The sequence below is a fragment of the Dreissena polymorpha genome, chromosome 8, assembly GCF_020536995.1.
Source record: "Dreissena polymorpha isolate Duluth1 chromosome 8, UMN_Dpol_1.0, whole genome shotgun sequence".
NCBI lineage: Eukaryota > Metazoa > Mollusca > Bivalvia > Myida > Dreissenidae > Dreissena > Dreissena polymorpha.
The window spans coordinates 94,821,669-94,844,065 of record NC_068362.1 but is presented as its reverse complement, the minus strand read 5'-3'; the positions used below and the strand labels follow the sequence as shown (position 1 = coordinate 94,844,065).

Here is a 22,397-nt window from a genome sequence, read left to right as displayed (position 1 = left end):
ATTTAATGGATTCGCGCGAATTCTGGACGAGTGCTGTGTCTGTAAAATATTAAATGGAAAGTTGTAAATGTATCAAGTCGGAAAAGAAAACGGATGGTTGCATAATGGTATGCGTGAAATAATGTAATTCTACGTATTTATTTTCATAGTTATGTCATTTTGTAACCATTCACATTCGTCACTATTTGGAATTCCCGTTTCTAAAAATAGAGCATTTTGTTAACAAGGGGGGCGACTCGTGATGTCAGCAATCGTTAAGGCTACAATATACTAAATAATCGAGTCATGAAGGGCTGTACTTTCTAAACAAATCATCATATTTTCCTCGAAGGCATGTTATACACTTTGTTCTGGTTTTATCGTTTGGAGATATTGATAGGGTAAGCATAGGTGTTCACTACTTAATCCCTGAAATAGGATAAAGTTGGAGATTAAAGTAAAAAATGGCACTGCAAAAGGTTACAATCCACTAGAAAACGGCCGAAAAAGGCGCAAAAACAGTCGATTTTGATTTGAGTCGAATTTGTTTTTGGTTTGAACATGACAAATCTTTTTTATTGCTTAAATCGATTCAGCTAAGAATGCCCGTCAAGAAAAGGTATGGTTATGGGGGTCTCTATGTGCAAAATGTTGTATTTATTTTCGCTCAAAGTTGTCGCTTTTACATCGAAATATATAAGGAAACTATTTAGTATATTTTGACCTAAACATTTACTTCAGCAGCAACTTCCCTGTATCTTGCAACTATGCTTTCAGCGCCATCGGCGCTCTCGTTACCATATATGGTCATGGCGGCCATCTTGGTTATGTGATCAAATTTTTTTTAACAATTCTTTTGTCCCATGACCTAGGGATGCTCCACATGAAATTTAGTTGAAATTGGCTCAATGGTTTAGTAGAAGATGTTTACAAATTGTTTACAGACAGACAGACAGACAGACAGACAGACAGACAGACAGACAGACAGACAGACAGACAGATAGACAGACAGACAGACAGACAGACAGACAGACAGACAGACAGACGGAAGGACGGACGGACTGATGCCGGACGGTGAGTGATCACAATAGCTCACCCCGAGCTATCGCTTAGGTGAGCTGAAAAACACTACGTCTAGCGCGATTTCTGCCATCCACCTCACTCCCACCGAGGACAATTTCTCGTGAGCGTGGAAAATCACAGCGATTGGAAGGTGTTTCCATCATGATAGATTGTGTCGACAGTGGCTGAAAACCGCAGGCGTTTTCGGGAAATCGATCTCACGGTGGACCACCATGATCGCGGTGGACCACCGCAGCCACGGTGGTTCGCGGTGAAATACAGGTAAATGTGAATGAACATGTATATTTCGATATTACAGACCGTATAATTTTTGCAAAGTTCTAGAATGTTTTGTTACATTTGTATGTACATTTGTGTACATTGTAACTTGATTGTAAACAATCGTCATTATTTTCTATTGTTAACCCTCGTTCCAGAATCATTTGACATGTCGTACATCGAGCGTGATGTACTTTATGTTTTGTTTCTACAGTTTCTGCGTGAAGATTTACTTGTTTTTTATTTAATGAATTGTGTTTTTTTTGTTAAAATTTCGGATGTGCTTTCTCGTTTGTGCACGTATAGCTTGCGGTATCCGGACAAACGGCACCCGGACAATCCGCACCCAGTGTTTTTTTGCATATGCGGACAGTCGGCACCCTGTAAATTTGTCGACCAGGACAATCGGCACCCGATTTAATTGTCTACCCGGACAAATGGCACCAGATTTAATTGTATACTCGTACAAGCGGCACCCATTAAATGCGATCGATAAAGCCCATCAGCACCTTGTTGAACTAATTCGTCTTATCCGCTAATTGCTTTGGTGAAAGAGATGATTAATAAATCCCGTCAACAAACTGTGTTATCAAACCAAGTCGAAGTCCAAATTTTATTACATAAACATAATACAATGTTACAGCACAATAAATAATAGAGACATAATATAAGTGCGCATTAACATTATCTGCTAATTTGTTTAATAACACCACTAAACAATTTACAAATATCAAAGACAATTGAGCTGAAAAGAATTAACAGGTAATCTTGTTACCAGTTGTTTATAAAAGAAATATACACGATATTTTACCAAGCGGAACTGTCTTTTTTATTAAGATCGGATTTAGTGTTCTTTTGTCGTATGAATAGATATCGTTGCAGGAAATTAAAATGATCCGTTATCAAACGAAAGTACGGTTGACATTAAATGCATTATTTTTCTCTTTATGCCATATTGTGTTGACAAGAAAAAATGGCGATTATTTTATCAGACGACATAAACAAAAGTTTGCCGCTACAAGTTTTCCGGAGAGTGCAAAACGCGTGCAAATCGGGCCATCAAGCAGGAAAAATCGGTATCAAGATTACTGTGTACACATTCGACCATATGTATTGTCATACACGCGTCAATTAACTTGTGCGACATCGTGGCCTAGAGCGTTTTTCTCAATCAGTGTCCGACAGAAGTGATACATTTCGGAAAAATTCTTTTATCTCCCCGTGCTTTACCAATTATCAGTAACTGTTAGACCTTCATTATTTTTTCGCAAATTATTATTTGTCATTATTGAAAATCGCCGCAAATATTGTCGGCTGGTTTTGTTTTTCACGATGTTTGTTTTCTGCAATTAGATTACATTGAACATTGCTTAATGAAATAACTATGTAATCGCTATCAACTAATTATCACCGTAATAACCGCTATGTGCCGTCACAATTTACAAATACGTTTCGTTTCAACGATTTTTATTCCGAATTTACAAATTTGTTAACAAAACGTTTAACCGTTGTCGCTTGTTTTTATTAATTACAAGCGTGAATTGATTTAAAATTAAAACCGGTGCATCCGATGTTTAACTTCAAGCGCGGCCGATCAACCTCACCATTATCCAAACAAAATATATGTACACGTATACAATATATAATTTGAAAGCATCACAATACACGGAGATGGTAGTTTTTATCGCAACGATTCTGTCCATATATATAGCTATGACCGGGAATTTTAAATAGGGTGCCGATTGACGAGTTGCCGTTTGTCCGGATACCGCAAGCTATACGTGCACAAACGAGAAAGCATTTCCGAAATTTTAACAAAAACAAACAATTCTTTAAATAAACAACAAGTAAATCTTCACGAATAGACTGTAGAAACAAAACATAAAGTACATCACGCTCCATGTACGACATGTTAAATAATTCTGGAACGAGGGTAAACAATAGAAAATAATGATGATTGTTAACATGTATACAAATGTACATAAAAATGTTACAAAACATTCTAGAACTTTGCAAAATGTATACGGTCTGCAATATCGAAATATACATGTTCGTTCACATTTACCTGTATTTCACAGCGAACCACCCCGATCATGGTGGTCCACCGTGAGATCAATTTCCCGATAACGCCGAGACTGACACTGCAATTCGCCACGGCGAAATCACCGTGTTCAACTGTGTATCGTGGTGAGATAGTAATTGACCACTCTGGGCTGAATCAAGGTGATGCAATTTGGATGGCAGAAATCGCGCTAGATGTAGTGTATACAATGATATTTGACCTTTGACATGGAAGGATGACTTTGACCTTGACTTTTCACCACTCAAAATGTGCAGCTTCATGAGATACACATGCATGCCAAATATCAAGTTGCTATCTTCAATATTGCAAGAGTTATCAAACTTTAACCAAGGTTAAAGTTTTGGGACACACACATACAACTTACTGACTGACACAATGACAGACAGACAGACAGACAGACAGACAGACAGACAGACAGGCCAAAAACAATATACCTTTGATCTTTCGATCAGGGGACATAAAAAACTATAACTAACTGCTGTGAAAACCTTTATTCTTAATGTGTAAAATTACTCTTGTATCCGTCAGAACAAAACTAGTGTATATAAATAAACGTGGAACATTTACATGATTCATCACTATTTTTAGACCCGAAGGAGATCTTCCCGCAGAAATGGCTTGTTTCCATTGGTCAAAATGTCATGAATATTAATATTTTCTGCAGTGTCGTAAAACTTTACAACATATTTTTACGACTTTTATCTAAAATCGGTATCGTCAATGTAAACATTTGTAAAGCAGACGAGAGAATGTAATTTAAAGAATGGCTTTGTTCAAGTTCAGATTTTTGACCGACAAATCAGTTAATAAAGAAGAATCCAACGGTAAAACTGACATCAAACGTTAATATGAAGAAATACGAAAACGTCAATTTTATCCAAAATGGAAAATCAAGTCCCATGGCTTGAATTTGACAAAAAAAAAGGAAAACAAGAAGTGTTTGTGAAACACTATGTCCCCGTATATGACGTTTGACCTTGGAGGATGACCTTGACCTTGACCCTTCACCACTCAAATTGTGCAGCTCCATGAGATACACATGCATGTCAAATATAAAATTGCTAGCTTCAATATTGCAGAAGTGACATTACATGAGCAATTTTGACCCATATATTTGACCTTGAAGGATGACCTTGACCTTGACCTTTCACCACTCAAAATGTGCAGCTCCATGAGATACACATGCATGCCAAATATCAAGTTGCTATCTTCAATATTGCAAAAGTATTCATCAAATGAGCGATTTTGGCCTCATATATTTGACCTCTGACCTTGAAGGATGACCTTGACCTTGACCTTTCACCACTCAAAATGTGCAGCTCCATGAGATACACATGCATACCAAATATCAAGTTGCTATCTTGAATATTGAAATATTGCAAAAATGTACATTAAATGAGCGATTTTGACCCATATATTTGACCTTTGACCTTGAAAGATGACCTTGACCTTTCACCACTCAAAATGTGCAGCTCCATGAGCTTGCCAAATATCAAGTTGCTATCTTGAATATTGAAATATTGCAAAAGTGTACATTAAATGAGCGATTTTGATCCATATATTTGACCTTTGACCTTGAAGGATGACCTTGACCTTTCACCTCTCAAAATGTGCAGCTCCATGAGATACATATGCATGCCAAATATCAAGTTGCTATCTTCAATATTGCAAAAGTTATTGCAAATGTTAAAGTTGGCGCAAACCAACCAACCAACAGACCAACCAACAGACCAACAAACAGGGCAAAAACAATATGTCCCCCACTACTATAGTGGGGGACATAAAAATGTTTTGCATCCCATGCAAGGCATACAAAAAGGTGGGCCGGTTGGTAGAAGGAACTGATAATTTTCGAATCGATGCACTTAAAAGCATAATGTGTCTACACAACATGAAAATCATAGGCAAAAATATGAAATTGAAAAAATAGTTTTATTTTATTGTTTTACTCTATGCATCAAAATAACTTTCTTGTGTTCACTGATTTTTACAGATAAATCCTGAGTAAACAGTTACATGACACAATTGTGTTTATTTGCTATGTCATTTATGGTCTAGTAGACATCAGATTTGGGCTAGTACATTTTAAGAGGAGCAGGTCTGATGGTCTTGCTGTAAAAAAAGTTATGTCAAACTCTGTCCATGAGTATTTTTTAAAGATCAAAGCCATATTGATTTCGCCGAAAATTTAAAGAGCCGATTTACTATCGTCTGTCAATAATATGTATCTATTTACCCAATTTAAGCCCGCCTTAAGGCGGAGCGTCCTTGTGTTGGAAAATCGATATTGACCAATGAGAGCGCACACTTTGAGTGAGCGACAGCACTCGTAGGCAGTCAATACCTGCATTAAAATTATGCAGATGACGCGTGACATAATTGACATAAATGTTTGGTTTTGTGGCAGTTTGTTTGCTTTTTTAGACCTTCCATTCTAATCTGACGCTATGTTGTACACCTCCACGATAAAATCGTGGCTAGTTACTTAAGACTAGAACTCCGCGAGTTGGATGTGTCACCTGATGGTAGCATACCTGTGTTACTTGTTTACTATTTTATCGGGAATGGGACACTGTTGTTACAATCAAACTTTTACCCTTTTTTGTCCGATTCAGTAACATATTGAATAAGCAAAACTTGTTTTAATTAATGACCAAAATAATTGTGTAAGCAAACAGACAAAAACACACAGACAGACCAAACACAAAATGCCCTCCTTTGAGCTATAATTTGTGAATGCTCTTCAATTCTAAACTGCTATTCACACAGGTTTTGCCTAAGTAAATTAATGCGTTTAAATGAACTTAAAATAAACTTTAAGTGCACTGTTTGTGGAACAAAAAAAAACCTTAAGCCCATTTGTGCACTTTAATCATGCTTTTAATACACTTAAACTCAAGCGCATTAATACACTCAAAAAGTGTATTATTTAAGAAAAATGCAGAAAAAACACACTTATTTGAACAAATAAATGCAGTTGGTAAAGCGAATAATAATTGCCAATACCACTGCATTTTACATGCATTAAATGCGCATTTAATGTGCATTAAATGCAAATTTTACACACGTTTTCATAAAGAGTACCTTGGACATGGTTCAAACAGAAATCTCAAACCTAAATTCAAGCACTTTTCAAGGACTTTTCAAGGCCAAATTTTCATTTTCAAGGCCGAGAACCGTACGTTAGTTTCCTTTTGAAACTGCATTTTCAAACCAGATTAACATAGTAAATATCTTTTTTTTATTTGCTCAAACACATTACACTTATTCCACAATAACTCATACATGTTATTTCTAGTCATTACATAGAAATACAGGTTATCCATCCATAACTCAATGAGTCTCACATATGTACAGTACAGCCAATGCGGCACAAACATAATCCGCGGCTACGCCACGGCCAGATTATTAGTATGCGGCAGCCGAATTGTGTGTTCACGCGGCGTTTCGCTGTGGCAATCGGCATCAACCCGCGCAACGACGCAGAGTCTGTATTAACCTCGCGTTCTTTCGCGGAGTAAATCCATAGGTACGCGGCGGATCGAGTGAAAAGTTATCCACCTACATGTACATACATGTATGTGAAGCGTAGAATTAATTACGCGCAACTGTTAATGTTTCGTTCGATTATCATTATTAAATTTGTAATCCGAAACACACTTCCGAATTATAATGCTAACGCGACCTTTAGCAAATTCTAGCGTCAAATAAATAGTGCTAAAATATCCTTTGTTTCATAAAAAGCGCGCGAAAATTATGCAGACATGTAGAACGTCATCTGGAAAGTTTGGGTGTATTTTGTGTTGTATAAATACATGAACATCACGTCACGCGTAAATCGCGTGTTCAGTTGAAAAAAAAGCCCCGATTAGACGTTATTTCATCATCTCTATAAATAGTAACACATGCCAAAATGTATTTGATACTTAAGGAAATATCGCGAATGTTTGTGTATCGTAAATATTTACCAGCATTTGCTTTAAAACTGGAATAAACAGAATTATCGGGTAATTAGTAGCGATATTAACTGTATAATATGAACAAAATAAAACGTGTTTACATACACATATTCAAACAATAGTTATAATAAGCTGATAATTAACAAAACAACAAATACGTCCTCACCGTCTTGATTATTGATGTGGCTTCAACAGCTAATTTTCTCAGCTTAAATATAATAGCAAAATCAACATGCAATTAATTTATAAATCCACCATATGCTGGAGCCTTGACCACTTGTATGTGCGAAAACATAATTACGTGACATTGTTTATGTGTGAAATACATACACTAAGGGCGGGAAACAAACTTAATTGGCCAGACACATTAACTATGCTTACATGTATATGCTAATACACTCTGCGCACAATAAATTTATTATGATTTTAATTATTATTATAATTCTTTTAAAATTTGTTAACTACATGTAACTAAAAATTTTAAAAAGATTTTTTATTTCATGATGCGCATCGACTCGGCATCATGTCAAGGATCGAGGCATGCCTCGGCGGACAGAAGCGAAGTTTCGCGGCGAAATGCGACTTGCCGCCGCATACTGACGCGGCTTCAACGACTGACGCGGCATCGACTCGTTTCGCCTTGCCGCCGCGGATCGCGAAATACGTTTGTTCCGCATTGGCTGTAATGTATTTACTTTGAAAAGTTACTACAAACAAACACATCGTCTTTTTCACATCAAACAGACTAGTTCATTACATTTGAACAGCAGTCAGTTACTATAACATTTTGTCTTTAACAGAATTGATTTCCTTTTCCAATTCTTCCAGCTCTCTCCTCTTATTCACTTAACCTGGTTTGAAAGGACACTTCCCCATCCCTGCGTTTTCACTTGCAAAAATTGATCACAATGGAGAACCTCTGACGTAATACACATAATCTGTGACGTGTACACATAACGTTTCGTACTAAATAGTGTACAAAACTTATATTTCGTATTCAACTTTTTATGCGCGAAGGAATTTATGATAAATTTTCATAATATTTCCCTTAAGAACGATTTAAGTAAAATAATTAAAGCGATGATAAAAGTAATTTTGAGCATAAATAAACATTTTCAAGGCTTTTTACATGAAATAAGCACTTTTCAAGCACTTTTTCAAGGCCAACCTTTGTTCAAGGGCTTTTCAAGCCTTGGACTCGTTTTCAAGCACTTTTCAAGCCCTGTGCGAACCCTGCTTGGAGCCATAAAACGTATATTGCCTTAACACTTTGGGTTATTGTGATGATTTTTATAGATTGTTTGGCAAAGCTAGTTCATTAAAGCGAAAATATCAGAGAAAAAAATACACCTCGATTGGTTTGATTTTAAGTTTCATAGTTTTATTGTTCCCTTATTTCTACACACACCCACACAGACAGGGAACAAAAATAAATAATTTCCGATTGTTTTTGTCAATGTGTTACAGCAGAATGATTAATAGCATATTTTTCGGATACTCAATTATTCGGACATTCTTATCTTGCGAAACGAGAAAGTAAATGAATGGATTTATTTAAATTCAAAGATAATCTAATGTTCCACTATGTTCCCGGCGACCACGGCAATCACGTTTCAGGCCACCGTGGAGGAAACGGGATAAACATGAGGCAATGTAGGGGAACGGGATAACCAAACCTGACACGCCGAAATTTTAAATTGTAGCCACGGCGGAAATGAGAAACGTGATAGAATGTTTTAAACGCAACAAAACTTGACAGTAGGTAGCAGGCCGTAACAGAACCCGAAAAGGGTCCATACTCTGACGGGAATCCTATAAATTCCCTGACATGTTAAGTTTCTTTCAAGTTTTGTTACGTTTTGTCAAGATTACCATGGCAAGCTAGGATAATTGACAGCCGTTTTGCTACGTGTTTATTCCGACGCGTTACAGTGTGTTGCGTTTTGCAGGCAGATGCGTTAATGCCAGTTGAGTTGTTGTACAGTCTGACACGATTCGCGCCATCTTAAGATGAGTATATTATAGCTGTGCTATTCAGGAAACTTTCATTTCGGTTTGAACACTCCATCAGTATAATGCCACCAAAAAAGCGCCGAACAGAGGCTCCCAGCGCTGCAAAGGACGCTCAAGAATCTCGTTGAATAGTTCTGGGGGCATCCTCAGATAATTCTGAAAGGTATTTATTTTTTTGTTGCGGTAAGAAATGCATCAAAGTGCCCTTGCTGCTGCCTTCTAGCTTCCGATAGCCTTGGAGGAACACACAGGGACCTTGGCCTTCTCCTTCGTCTTTTCCCAGACTTTTGTGCTTCTTTCAGCTCTTTACAACGCAAAAAAAAAATGTATACTGCAAATAAGCAGGCAAACACAAAATCATCCTCATCGTTCACATCCATGTCACTAAAATTATTTTGTTATAATAAATACTGTTGCTTGAGAGTTTTCTTTTAAACTGGGAGCACAATCATGCCCCAATCCTCTCGAATGTCCACGTTTGATCCGCACGGTACCTTGACAGGACATGACAAATGAATGACAAACGAGCACAACGTATCAGACCTGTATGACAAACGCAAACAAAGTGCGGGAACTTAACAGATTGCATGGTACTTTGAGGCAATATTTATACATCCGTGGCAGACCTTGGATGAAAACTTAGCGAACTGTCCAAGGGCAGCATTTTCGCTTCGATGGCACGTCACGGATACCTTGATAAACCATGAGGAAACTTAGCACAACCTAGCAAACATCGGATTATAGGTCAAAAATTGCAACAGTCACACGGCGATACGTTTCGGACAAACGGGACTTCCGTTGCTGCCGGAAAAATAATGTAAACGCAGCATTAAAGGAGTCCACAGACTCCCTTGACACAAAAAACGAGGAGTCCGAGTCTCATTTTAAGGAGTCTCAAACTGTGTCGAACGCTGTATATCTCAATTTTATTAAACATCTATATAACATCATAAACATCTAACAAAGTACTTAACAACTATATTTAATATGGTTGTTTTCCCAAAATGACCAGGAAAAGGCCTGATGTGTCAACATTTGTTGATAAAAAAATCCCAATAAGGTCCATTTTTTCGATAAAAAATGACAAAATTTGTCATTTGATTGATTTAAAAAATCCCAATTTGACCAGACTCCTTTTCCCAAAATGGCTAGAAAAAAACGTTAATAATATTTCACAACAGAATTTTCTTGTGGTAGATCTATCTGATCTACTGTGAAAACTCAAACACAATTCTTATTCTCAGATGAAGTAAACCTACTGTTTGTGTGGCCATATCTAGGTTATTTAAGAACAACCCCCAATATGGTGCTTTGGCATTATATTAACTGTCATTAGATAGCATGTTTTATAGCGGCTAATGACAGTGTTGCAATGGTAACTGCCCAATATATTCTGCATACCTCTGCTATGCTGCATTAATTACTATAGAAATAGGAGTCAATACAGATTGGAAAATAGTGTATTGTTTGTTTAATTGGCTGACCATTTCAATTCTCAGAACAGTATAGTAAGGAACTTCTCAGACATAGTCTGTAGTTTGTGAGGGCTGACATGCTCAAAAGTACCACAACATCAGGTATCTGTAATTCAGTTTGCACTTTACATCTGTATCACCAAATGTCTGATTTAAATGCAATTCGAAGTTTTGAAGATTTATTAAGTTTAACATGGGGAAAAAATCACTTTTGGGATCGAGTTGATTTATTTTGGGATTTAAATCAAAATCTACCACCATATAATACCAACATAAACATACTTAAACTTCAAATTTGAACCATTCAGTAACCTTTTTATCAAACATTAGTTTTAGTTTAACACACTCCTCTAAGGGCCAACTTTTAATGTTTGTAGACATAACTCAAAGATGGAAAATGGCAGGCACCAACTGAGAGAACTTATATATTCTGTGAACTAGAAGTAAACAAAAGGAGAATGGGCAACAATAGCTTGCAACATACCCAAAGCCATCCAAGAGCCTGTGAATGGTAGGCTGGCAGGAGAGCATGTCCACGTGTGGGTTGAGAAGGCGGTCTGCCTGGTCACACAGGTCAGTGAGCAGCTCCATGTCCCGCTCCATCTCTGCCTGCAGCAGCTCCAGCTCACAAACCCTGCTCCTGTAGCACTCCTCAACCTCTAGGTGGGCTTCAGCTCTACAAGGCAGGGCTGAACATTAATGGGAGTACCAATGTCCGAGACAATCAAAATACAAGTCTGAACAACTCTAAATTATCTGCTAGCCTTATGAGACAAGTGAAAAAAGACCTGTGTTTGTAAAACACAATGCCACCTGTGCTTTGAAACCACACAGCAACTTTTTTAGGGAAAATTTTCCAAGGCCCATAACTTTGCAAAAAAACAAAGGACAGGAATGAAACTCACGCTTCATCTGAGAGTCATGTAAGTAGAAAAAACAAGCGATGTGTTTGTTAAACACTATGTCCTCATATATATGACCTTTGACCTTAAAGGATGACCTTGACCTTTCACGACTCAAAATGTGCAGCTCCATGAGATACACATGCATGTCAAATATCAAGTTGCTAGCTTCAATATTGCAATAGTGACATTAAATAAGCGATTTTAACCCATATATTTGACCTTTGACCTTTAAGAATGACCTTGACCTTGACCTTTCACCACTCAAAATGTGCAGCTCCATGAGATACACATGCATGCCAAATATCAATTTGCTATCTTCAATATTGCAAAAGTTATGGCAAATGTTAAAGTTGGGGCAAACAAACAAACCAACAAACAGGGCAAAAACAATATGTCCCCCACTATAGTGGTGGGGCACATAAAAAAGTGTGACCTTGAGAAAATCTATTATCAGCCTCAGTGACCTTGACCCCAGTTACCTCAAACCTCATCAAAAGGTAGAGGTCCATGCAAGGTACCTACATGCCAAATATGTAAGAGATTGGTAAAATCTTGAAGGCGCTACGAGAAACTAACAAAATTGTGATGGAAAAATCTATTTTTAGCCTCGGTGACCTTGACCCCAGTGACCTCAAACCTCATCAAAAGGTAGAGGTTCATGCAAGGTACCTACATGCCAAATATGTTAGAGAATGGTAAAATATGGAAGGCGCTATGAGAAACTGTAACAAAAATGTGCAGCTCCATGAGATTAATATTGAAAAATTTGACCTTTGACTTTGACCTTGAAGGATGACCTTGACCTTTCACCACTCAAAATGTGCAGCTCCATGAAATACACATGCTTGCCAAATATAAACTTGCTATCTTCAATATTGCAAAAGTTATGGTCAATATTAAAGTTTGACGCAAACCAACAAACAAACAAACAAAACTACATACAGGGCAAAAACAATATGTCCCCCATTATAGACTGGGGGACATAAAAATCCCCAAAATCGCACCAAAATTTCCTGAAAATATGCCAAACTTTTCCAATGAACACAACAATTGGTTTGAGTTTATTAATGAGCAATTTAATTCCCTAGCACTTTATAGTTCAAATTTCATAAAGCAGTTAAACATGCACTTTTTGTTTGCAGTTTATACACAACAGTTTTTGTCTTCATTGTTAACAGTTGGAACTCATTAGTCAGTTATATTTGTTTATAAGTGAATATGTTACTTATGCACAATTATTGGCTGTTAAACTAGCAATGCTCCCTTAGTAATTGTTAGAACATTAAGAAATATAATAAAGTAAATTGATAATCTACCAGATCAGTCATTTTGCATTATTGGTTTGTGTTAATTATACAGACAGCTTTAGGAACAAAATACAGGGAAACTAATTTATTTATGCTATGCTACTACAGTCCACTCTCGTTATCTCGAAGTCTGCGGGAATAAGAAAATATATCGAGATAACGAGAGTTCGAGATATCTGATTTGGCGTTTTTAAAGAAAAAATAAGACGAATATTTACCTTGTTTTTAACATAAATATACCTGCTAAGTGGTCTAACTAAAGCCGTCACCGTGTGGCAGAATACTCTCTACCTGATATACATGTATACGCGTTTTTACGAGGCATGATTAAATTTAAATGCTTAAAATGACGTTTTAAGTATTACATAATTGCATGAACACATGCGGTTATAATTTTTCTAAACTGTCGAGTAAACATCCGGTAATGTTGCTATTTATAGTTATGATGCAATTGACGTCCAATCAAGACGAGGGTTTTCCATCTGAACATGCGTAAATCACGTTCCAGAATACTGAACATTTTGTAGTTTGAAATGCAAAGTTCAATCGGTTATAAAATAAAAAAATATAGTTCGGCCTTTCGGCAGGCAGTGCATTAATTGCAGTAAATTGATGTTAAAGTGACAGTTAAAGTGACAGGCCTTACTCAAGTTTTAATTGCTAACGACATTACACACGTGTGATCATTGATGCAATCAACGGATCGATTTCCTACCGCACAGTATCGGGAGCAGCCGGGCGAAGCGGGGCGGTGAAGTATCAAAGAAAATTTTTCTCACCTTTTGCCGACACTGGGACAGTTATTCGCACTTCTAGATAAACCACAGTAAATACATGTAAAATCTGGACTCGGGACAAAATTTTATATCGACATATCGAATTATTCGACATAACGAAAATCGAGATATGCGATGTTTATTTATATAGATAAAGAAGGAAAAAAGTTGGGACATTGAGCTTACTTCGACATATCGAGAATATCGAGATATCCGATGTCGACATAACGAGAGTGGACTGTATATAGTTTGACACAATATATATGTTGCAAAATTACTGAAAATTTGAGTATATTTAATTACATTTAAGGTCAAGATCATTAATATTAAGGTTATGACAAGTGAAAGGTAGGATAAAAAAGATAACTTAAATATCATTAATATTATTGCAGTCAGAGGGGAGTGATACCTCAATCCTCAATGCAATATACGAGGGCCACAGGCCCACAGTCCCTAACCTGAGACTTCAGGGTACTGAATTGCTCTCAGGAATATTGAAATGTTTCTGAAACTATTTTCAAACTTGGCCAAAATATCAACAAGAGAGTTAACAAGGTTTACTATAGCCATATAAGGAAAATGCTCATCCCCCTAGTGGCCATGTTTTGTAACGGACAGGAACCATATTCAAACTCAGCCCGGATATCATAAGAACAAAATGCTTGAAATGGCTTCAAACTGATTGTAGCATAAGCAACATGCAATTATCACTGTCCAGGTGCGGAATCCTCTCATATCACCTACTTCCTTGGCAGATGAGATGCGGCGTGTCCCAGCGAACAGACGCGGAAACTTGGCGACCAGACGGTTAATTGCAAGTCAATTCCGCGAACACTTAATAAGGGCTATAGATAACTTTGGGGTATACTGGGTAATTCACCCCCTGTTTTTGACAACAATAGGGTTTTTGTAAATTAAATAGAGTTTTAGCAAAACTTTTCACCCCTACTTTTGAGCTTTATTGGGTTTTCCACCCCAGTTTTTTTTAACTCATTTGGGTAATTTAGGGAATGACATATCCAATATAATAAAAATCTACTATGGTTACTATATTATTATTTATACAAATGGAATTCAAAAAGGTACCTGCACATAAAACAAACAATTACTGAATTTCTGATCAAAGTTAATTCATTTTTGCGTTGAATAAGACTGACTTCATGAATATCTCTGCACAATTGATAAAGTTATGGCTGTTAAAAGCGATGCACCTCGTTTTCGGGTTATTTTGAGTTGAATACCTTGAAAATGAAAGTAGAAATCTGACGGGTCTAAGAATAATTACAATAATACCACAACGATTGATAACCGCTGGAAAGACTGCCTTCTTTTCTTCATAGGACGGCATATAAACTATCTGGTACGGAAAATAACCAGTCTAAAAAATACGCCCAGTGTTTGTAAGAATTGCCTTTTGTGACGCAAGGTTTTTAACGGGAAATACGTTATTAAATTTGCATTTGCGTTTTTGTACGCTTTATTTTGAATTTAATTACGTTTTTGGTTATTTTAATTGCAAATACGCTTGTTATCTATAGCCCTGCTTAATGTTGCCAAACTCTGTTGATCGCTGAATATGTTGGTTTTGCATGAGCTGTACTGTTACTCATGCAGGAAGCCTCACATATCAACAAGAGCATCGCATAACGGGTGCTAACGGTCAGCTGCGGGTGCAGTTTTGAATAAATGAAAGCTTGTAAGATTTTGTTTATTTTTTAGAGGTCACAGTGACCTTGACCTTTGACCTAGTGACCCCAAAATGGGTGTGGCTTGTAGAACTCATCAAGGTGCATCTACATATGAAGTTTCAAAGTTGTAGGTGGAAGCACTTTGTTTTTAGAGCATACACTACGTCTAGCGCGATTTCTGCCATCCACATCACATCACTGTGATTCAGCCCAGAGTGGACAATTACTATCTCACCACGATACACCGTTGAACACGGTGATTTCGCCGTGGCTAATTGCGGTGTCAGTCTTTGCGTTATCGGGAAATTGATCTCACGGTGGACCACCATGATCGCGGTGGACAATTGCGGCCTCGGTGGTTCGCAGTGAAATACAGGTAAATGTGAATGAATGTATATTTCGATATTGCAGACCGTATAATTTTTGCAAAGTTCTAGAATGTTTTGTTACATTTGTATGTACATTTGTATACATTGTAACTTGATTGTTAACAATCGTCATTATTTTCTATTGTTTACCCTCGTTCCAGAATCATTTGACATGTCGTACATCGCGTGTAATGTACTTAATATTTTGTTTCTACAGTTTCTGTGTGAAGATTTATTTGTTGTTTATTTAAAGAATTGTTTGTTTTTGTTAAAATTTCGGAAATGCTTTCTCGTTTGTGCACGCATAGCTTGCGGTATCCGGACAAACGGCACCCGGACAATCGGCACCCAGTGTTTTTTTGCATACGCGGACAGTCGGCACCCTGTAAATTTGTCGACCCGGACAATCGGCACCCGATTTAATTGTATACCCGGACAAACGGCACCCTAATTAATTGTATACCCGTACAACCGGCACCCGATTAAGTGTGGTCGATAAAGCCCGTCAGCACCTTGTTGAACTAATTCGTCTAATCCGCTAATTGCTTTGGTGAAAGAGATGATTAATAAATCCTGTCAACAAACTGTGTTATCAAACCAAGTCGAAGTCCAAAATTTTATTGCATAAACATAATACAATGTTATAGCACAAAAAATATTAGTGACATAATATAAGTGTGCATTGATTAACGTTATCTGCTAATTGGTTTAATAACACCTCTAAACAATTTACAAATATCAAAGACAATTGAGCTGAACAGAATTAACAGGTCATCTTGTTACCAGTTGTTTATACAAGAGGGCCAAAGATGGCCCTAGTTCCCTCACCTGAGAGGAGTCGGTTCATTCAATCTTTACCAAATGTCAAACTTGACCTAGATATTGTCTAGACAAACATCCTGGTCAAGTTTCATCATTATTTCATCTGCGAGTCATGATCAATATACCTATGAAGTTTCATGATCCTAGGCGTAAGCATTCTTGAGTTATCATCCAGAAACCATTTTTCTTAGTTGAGTCACCGTGACCTTGACAGTCATTATGTGAATACGTTATTTGGCACTGTGACCTTGACCTTTGACCTAGTGACCTGATAATCAATAGGGGTCATCTGCAAGTCATGATCAATATACCTATGAAGTTTCATGAACCTAGGCATTAGCATTCTTGAGTTATCATCCAGAAACCATTTTACTATTTCAGGTCACCGTGACCTTTGACCTAGTGACCTGAAAATCAATAGGGGTCATTTGCGAGTCATGATCATTGTATCTAGGAAGTTTCATGATCCTAGGCATAAGCGTTCTTGAGTTATCATCCAGAAACCATTTTACTATTTCAGGTCACCCTGACCTTGACCTTTGACCTAGTGACCTGAAAATCAATAGGGGTCATCTTCGAGTCATGATCAATGTACCTATGAAGTTTCATGATCCTAGGCATAAGCGCTCTTGAATTATCATCTGGAAACCATTTTACTATTTCGGGTCACCGTGACCTTGACCTTTGACCTAGTGACCTGAAAATCAATAGGGTTCATCTACCAGTCATGATCAATGTACCTATGAAGTTTCATGATCCTAGGCCTAAGTGTTCTTGAGTTATCATCTAGAAACCATTTTCCTATTTTGGGTCATCGTGACCTTGACCTTTGACCTAGTGACCTGAAAATCAAAAGGTGTCATCTACGAGTTATGATCAATGTGCCTATGAAATTTCATGATCCTAGTCCTAAGCGTTCTTGAGTTATCATCCGGAAACCATTTTACTATTTCGGGTCATCGTGACCTTGACCTTTGACCAAGTGACCTGAAAATCAATAGGGGTTATCTGCGAGTCATGATCAATGTAGCTATGAAGTTTCATGATCCTAGGCCTAAGCGTTCTTGAGTTATCATCCGGAAACCATTTTACTGCTTTGGGTCACCGTGATCTTGACCTTTGACCTAGTGACCTAAAAATCAATAGGGGTCATCTACGAGAAATGATCAATGTACCTATGAAGTTTCATGATCCTAGGCTAAGCGTTCTTGAGTTATCATACGGAAACCATTTTCCTATTTTGGGTCATCGTGACCTTGACCTTTGACCTTAGGCTAGTGACCTGAAAATCAATGGGGGTCATCTACGTGTTATGATAAATGTACCTATGAAATTTCATAATCCTAGGCCTAAGCGTTCTTGAGTTATCATCCGGAAACCATTTTACTATTTCGGGTCATCGTGACCTTGACCTTTGACCGAGTGACCTGACAATCAATAGGAGTCATCTGCGAGTCATGATCAATGTACCTATGAAGTTTCATGATCCTTGGCATAAGCGCTATTGAGTTATCATCCGGAAACCATCTGGTGGACGGACGGACCGACATGAGCAAAATAATATACCCCCTCTTCTTCGTAAGGGGGGGGGGGGGGGCATAATGAGAAAACTGTCCCCCTCCCAGCAGCCATGTTATTCAACTGACCGGAACCATTTTTGAACTCAACTCTCGTATCAAGGAAACAAATGTTCTGAGCAAATTCCATGAAAATTGGGCCAAAAATGTGACTTCTACTGTGTTCACATGTTTTCACTCTATACATAGAGAAAAATGCCCCACCCACTGGCAGCCATGTTTTTTCACCAATCCCGACCATTTTAAACTCGTCCGATATATCAATTAAACCAAAGTTTTGACCAACTTTCATGATGATTGGGCAAAAATTGTGACTTCTAGAGTGTTTACAAGATTTCTCTATAGCCAAATAGGGAAAACTGCCACTATATACATATAGAGAAAAATGCGCCGCCCACTGGCGGCCATGTTTTTTCACCAATCTCGACCATTTTTGAACTCGTCTGAGACATCAATTGAACCAATGTTTTGACCAACTTTCATGATGATTGGGCAAAAATTGTGACTTCTAGAGTGTTTACAAGGTTTCTCTTTAGCCAAATAAGGCAAAATGCCCCCCCCCCCCCCACTTGCGGCCATGTTTTTCAACGGATCGGAACCACTTTTGAACTCAACCAAGATATCATTAAGCCAAACATTTTGACAAAGTAACATGAAGATAAGGCATAAAATGTGACTTCTACAGTGTTTACAAGGTTTTTCTTTTTTTTACCTAGTGACCTAGTTTTTTACCCGCCCAACCCAGTTTCGAACTCGGTCGAGATTTCATTGGGACAAAGCTTCTGACCAAGTTTCATGAAGATGGGACAAGAAATGTGGCCTCTAGAGTGTTTACAAGCAAATGTTAACGGACAGACGGACAGACGGACGGACATACGACGGAAAAAGACCGGTCACAAAAGCTCACCTGAGCAATCAGGTGAGCTAAAAATATATCAAACAGTTCAACCAGCTTTTATTACTGACCACTGATATTAACATCTGGCATACAGCAAAGTGAGAGGGTCAGTAAGCTGAGTAGTTAATAGTTACACACTGCAATAATCAATATCTGGGGTCTAACAAATTCTAGAGCAGAACTAAAAATAGATTGGGAAATATAACTCAGCAGGTTAAACAATGGAGATAGATACTGCAAAATTGTGTAGGGCCATCCTTAAAAATTCTTTTGTTTGGCATGACCCACTAAAATCGGCCCGACTGAATTTTTTTTTGTTACTTTCCCAAAAAATTTTTTTTGCTCGCCGAAAATTCTTTCCGCTTAATTTTTCCTTTCCGCTTTTTATCCTTTTCGGTTATTTGCGTAATTAAATTTAATGCTCTTTCAAGGATATCTAGAAAAGCAATGAACAAAACGTGAACAGGTATTTATTTGAGTCGCCTATTTATTTGACATATGCGTATGCGATTAATTAGACTTTAAATACAATTAAACCGCTCCTGTTTTTCTCGTATCCCTTTAATTAAAATACGCTGCTGTTGTTCAGGATAGTTTGGGAGTAAAAAAACAAATTAATTAATTATCACCGTTCAATTCAATTCGGCAATCGGCAGAGATGTGTAATATTATCGACATATAACTAATTATTTAATTATCACTCTTCAATTCAGATCGGTAAATATTCTGTAGAAAGATAAAGTGGTCAGCTTAGAAATATTTATTGACAGGTATTGTCACGTTTTTGTTTCATTTGCTTATCTCTTTATACGACTTTCCGACCTGTCGCTATTTTTGAGGCAGACGGCGATATTAAATGTGTATTCAAATTATACAACATCTGCGCATGAATGACCCAATATTATCTGATAGCTCCACCAGTCCTCATGTTTCATTCGACAACGTCATGTCATGTGTAAGCGAGCTCAATGCTGATTGGCCAGCTACCATTTGCACTTCATTAACAATAAGGTCAAGCAATGTCTAATCGGGTACAGACCGGGTTTCGTTAACTGTTCGAATTGCGAACACTTTCATTGAAACAAAGAGACAAATATAGAAAACCAGTCCGGATTAAAATGGCGGATGTTTTCAACGAAATTTTACTAGGTTTTTCGCAATTTAGGTTTTTCTTGTGCCAAATTCTCAATATTTTCGCAAAGGACTCAAATGGCGAACGACAGCGCGAGCATTGCGAACATGTTATTTTTGGAATAAATGCTCACTATTACAGGGTTCGGGCTGTCATTCGCCATTTGCGAAAGTATAGCGAATTCGGCTCAAGAAAAATATAATTTGCGAATATGCTTAAATCTCGTTAAATTTCATTGAAAACATCTGCCATTTTAATCCGGAGTGTTTTTTAAAACTGTTTTTCTGTTTGTTTCCATGAACAATTTGAAGCGCATAATATGGTAGCTGGCCAATCAACATTGAGTTCGCTATCTGGTAATATTGGGTCATTTATGCGCAGATAATGGAATACACGGTTGATATTGTCATCTGCCTACAATATAACGACCAATGGCAAAAGTCGTATAAAAAATAAGAAAATGAAAAGAAGCGTAACACTCAATAAATTATTTTTAAGCTGATCACTTTGCAAATTTCTACCGACTATCGATCTGAATTCAAGGATGATAATTAAATAATTAGTTACATGTCGAAGATGTTGCACCTTTCTGTTCTTGATTGAAATTAAAATGTTATAATTACTTTGTTTTTTACTCACAAACTATGCTACTGTAAAGTAATATGTCAACTAAATAGTATATTAATTGCGCATTTGCAAGGTTACTTTTTTTCATTTTCTGAAGTCAAATGATATGCACATTTTATTTCATGTGCAAAATGTGTACACTTTTTCGGACTGTCATTTTCAGATAAAAGTATTTTTCGTCGATTATATTATATTTTCGAAGTTCTTTATTGAAAAAATAGACTTACGAATACACATGCGGTGATACAGACGGTGCAGAAAAATCTTTACCAGAGGCAGAAGACTTGGAGCTTTATTTGATAATTACCTTTCAGTTTGGTATATGTCGGAGTTCAATGTCAGAAAAAAAAATTACTAAAAAAAAATAAAATCCCTACCTACCTACACACCAAAATTTACCTGGGTCAGGTTGTGCCAAACAAACAATTTTTTAAGGATGGCCTAAATGTTGTCTTCATTTCAGCTTTCTCTTAGTTGATAGGCTTACCATAAGTAATCAAAGTACTGACAGTACTGGTGTGACGATGCTTTTGAACAGGATTGATATAAAATCATCTATTTAAGTTTATCTACATCACCACAATTGTGTATGTGGGTACGAAAATTTTGGGTAGGAAAAAATGGGTACGAAAATTTTGGGTACAACAATTATGCCAAAAAAAAAATAAGTACGTAAAAAGATTTGGTTAGGAAAAAAAATTGGGTAGTAACAAAATTGGGTACGAAAAAAAATTTGGTTACGAGCAAAAATTTGGGTACGAAAAAAAAATGGGTACCAAAAAAATTGGGTACGAAAAATGTAGGGTACGAAAAAAAAAATTGGGGGTACGGGGAAGTAGTACCCGTGGGGAACTTGATCCTTTCAGCGAAACTGGGAGGTGGGTTACATTCTCGATCAAATATAACAAGAAATATCTTTAAAAAGGTATTCGACGTGTATTTTCTGTACCACTTATCTTAAAAAAACTGTCTGTTACAGTAAAACGTTTGTGGGTTATAACATTACGTTTCAGCATATAAATTCAAAACTTGACAAGCTCTTTAATTACACCATGCTCTTTAATTTCACAGGTATATCATACCAAACTTTATATTTCGTTGTTTCCTTTCCTAAGTTAATGATGCTATGTGTAAGGACGGGATTTCACAATCCCATGTTCATGAACATATACTTTTTCTTTTTGATTATTGTTCTTTTTTTCTAATTTAATAAGCTTAGGCATGTTTGTTCGTTAAGTACCGCAATAATTTCATGATGATTCCCGATCGAAAGTGGGTATGAGCACATAATCGTAAGAGCACTTGAATACGTGAGTTCGCCCATGAACACATGGTAAGGTTAACTAAATCTCTGCGATATGACCTAATATGTGTTTAAAACAGCAAACAATATCCAACAAACGAATGAATTGTCAAACATAGTATTTGCACTGATGTGGCTCTGTAA

At 37.1% G+C, this 22,397-nt stretch overlaps 1 protein-coding gene across 3 annotated transcripts in view; it reads right to left on the bottom strand.

The window, feature by feature from the left end:
• LOC127841915 (uncharacterized) overlaps window positions 1–22,397 on the bottom strand; it is a 140,360-nt gene that overhangs the window by 102,877 nt on the left and 15,086 nt on the right. For all 3 annotated transcript variants that reach the window (XM_052371044.1, XM_052371046.1, XM_052371043.1), the window contains exon 3: window positions 11,335–11,526. In XM_052371044.1, the coding sequence (XP_052227004.1) occupies window positions 11,335–11,526 (192 nt within the window). The remainder of the gene's footprint in view (window positions 1–11,334; window positions 11,527–22,397) is intronic.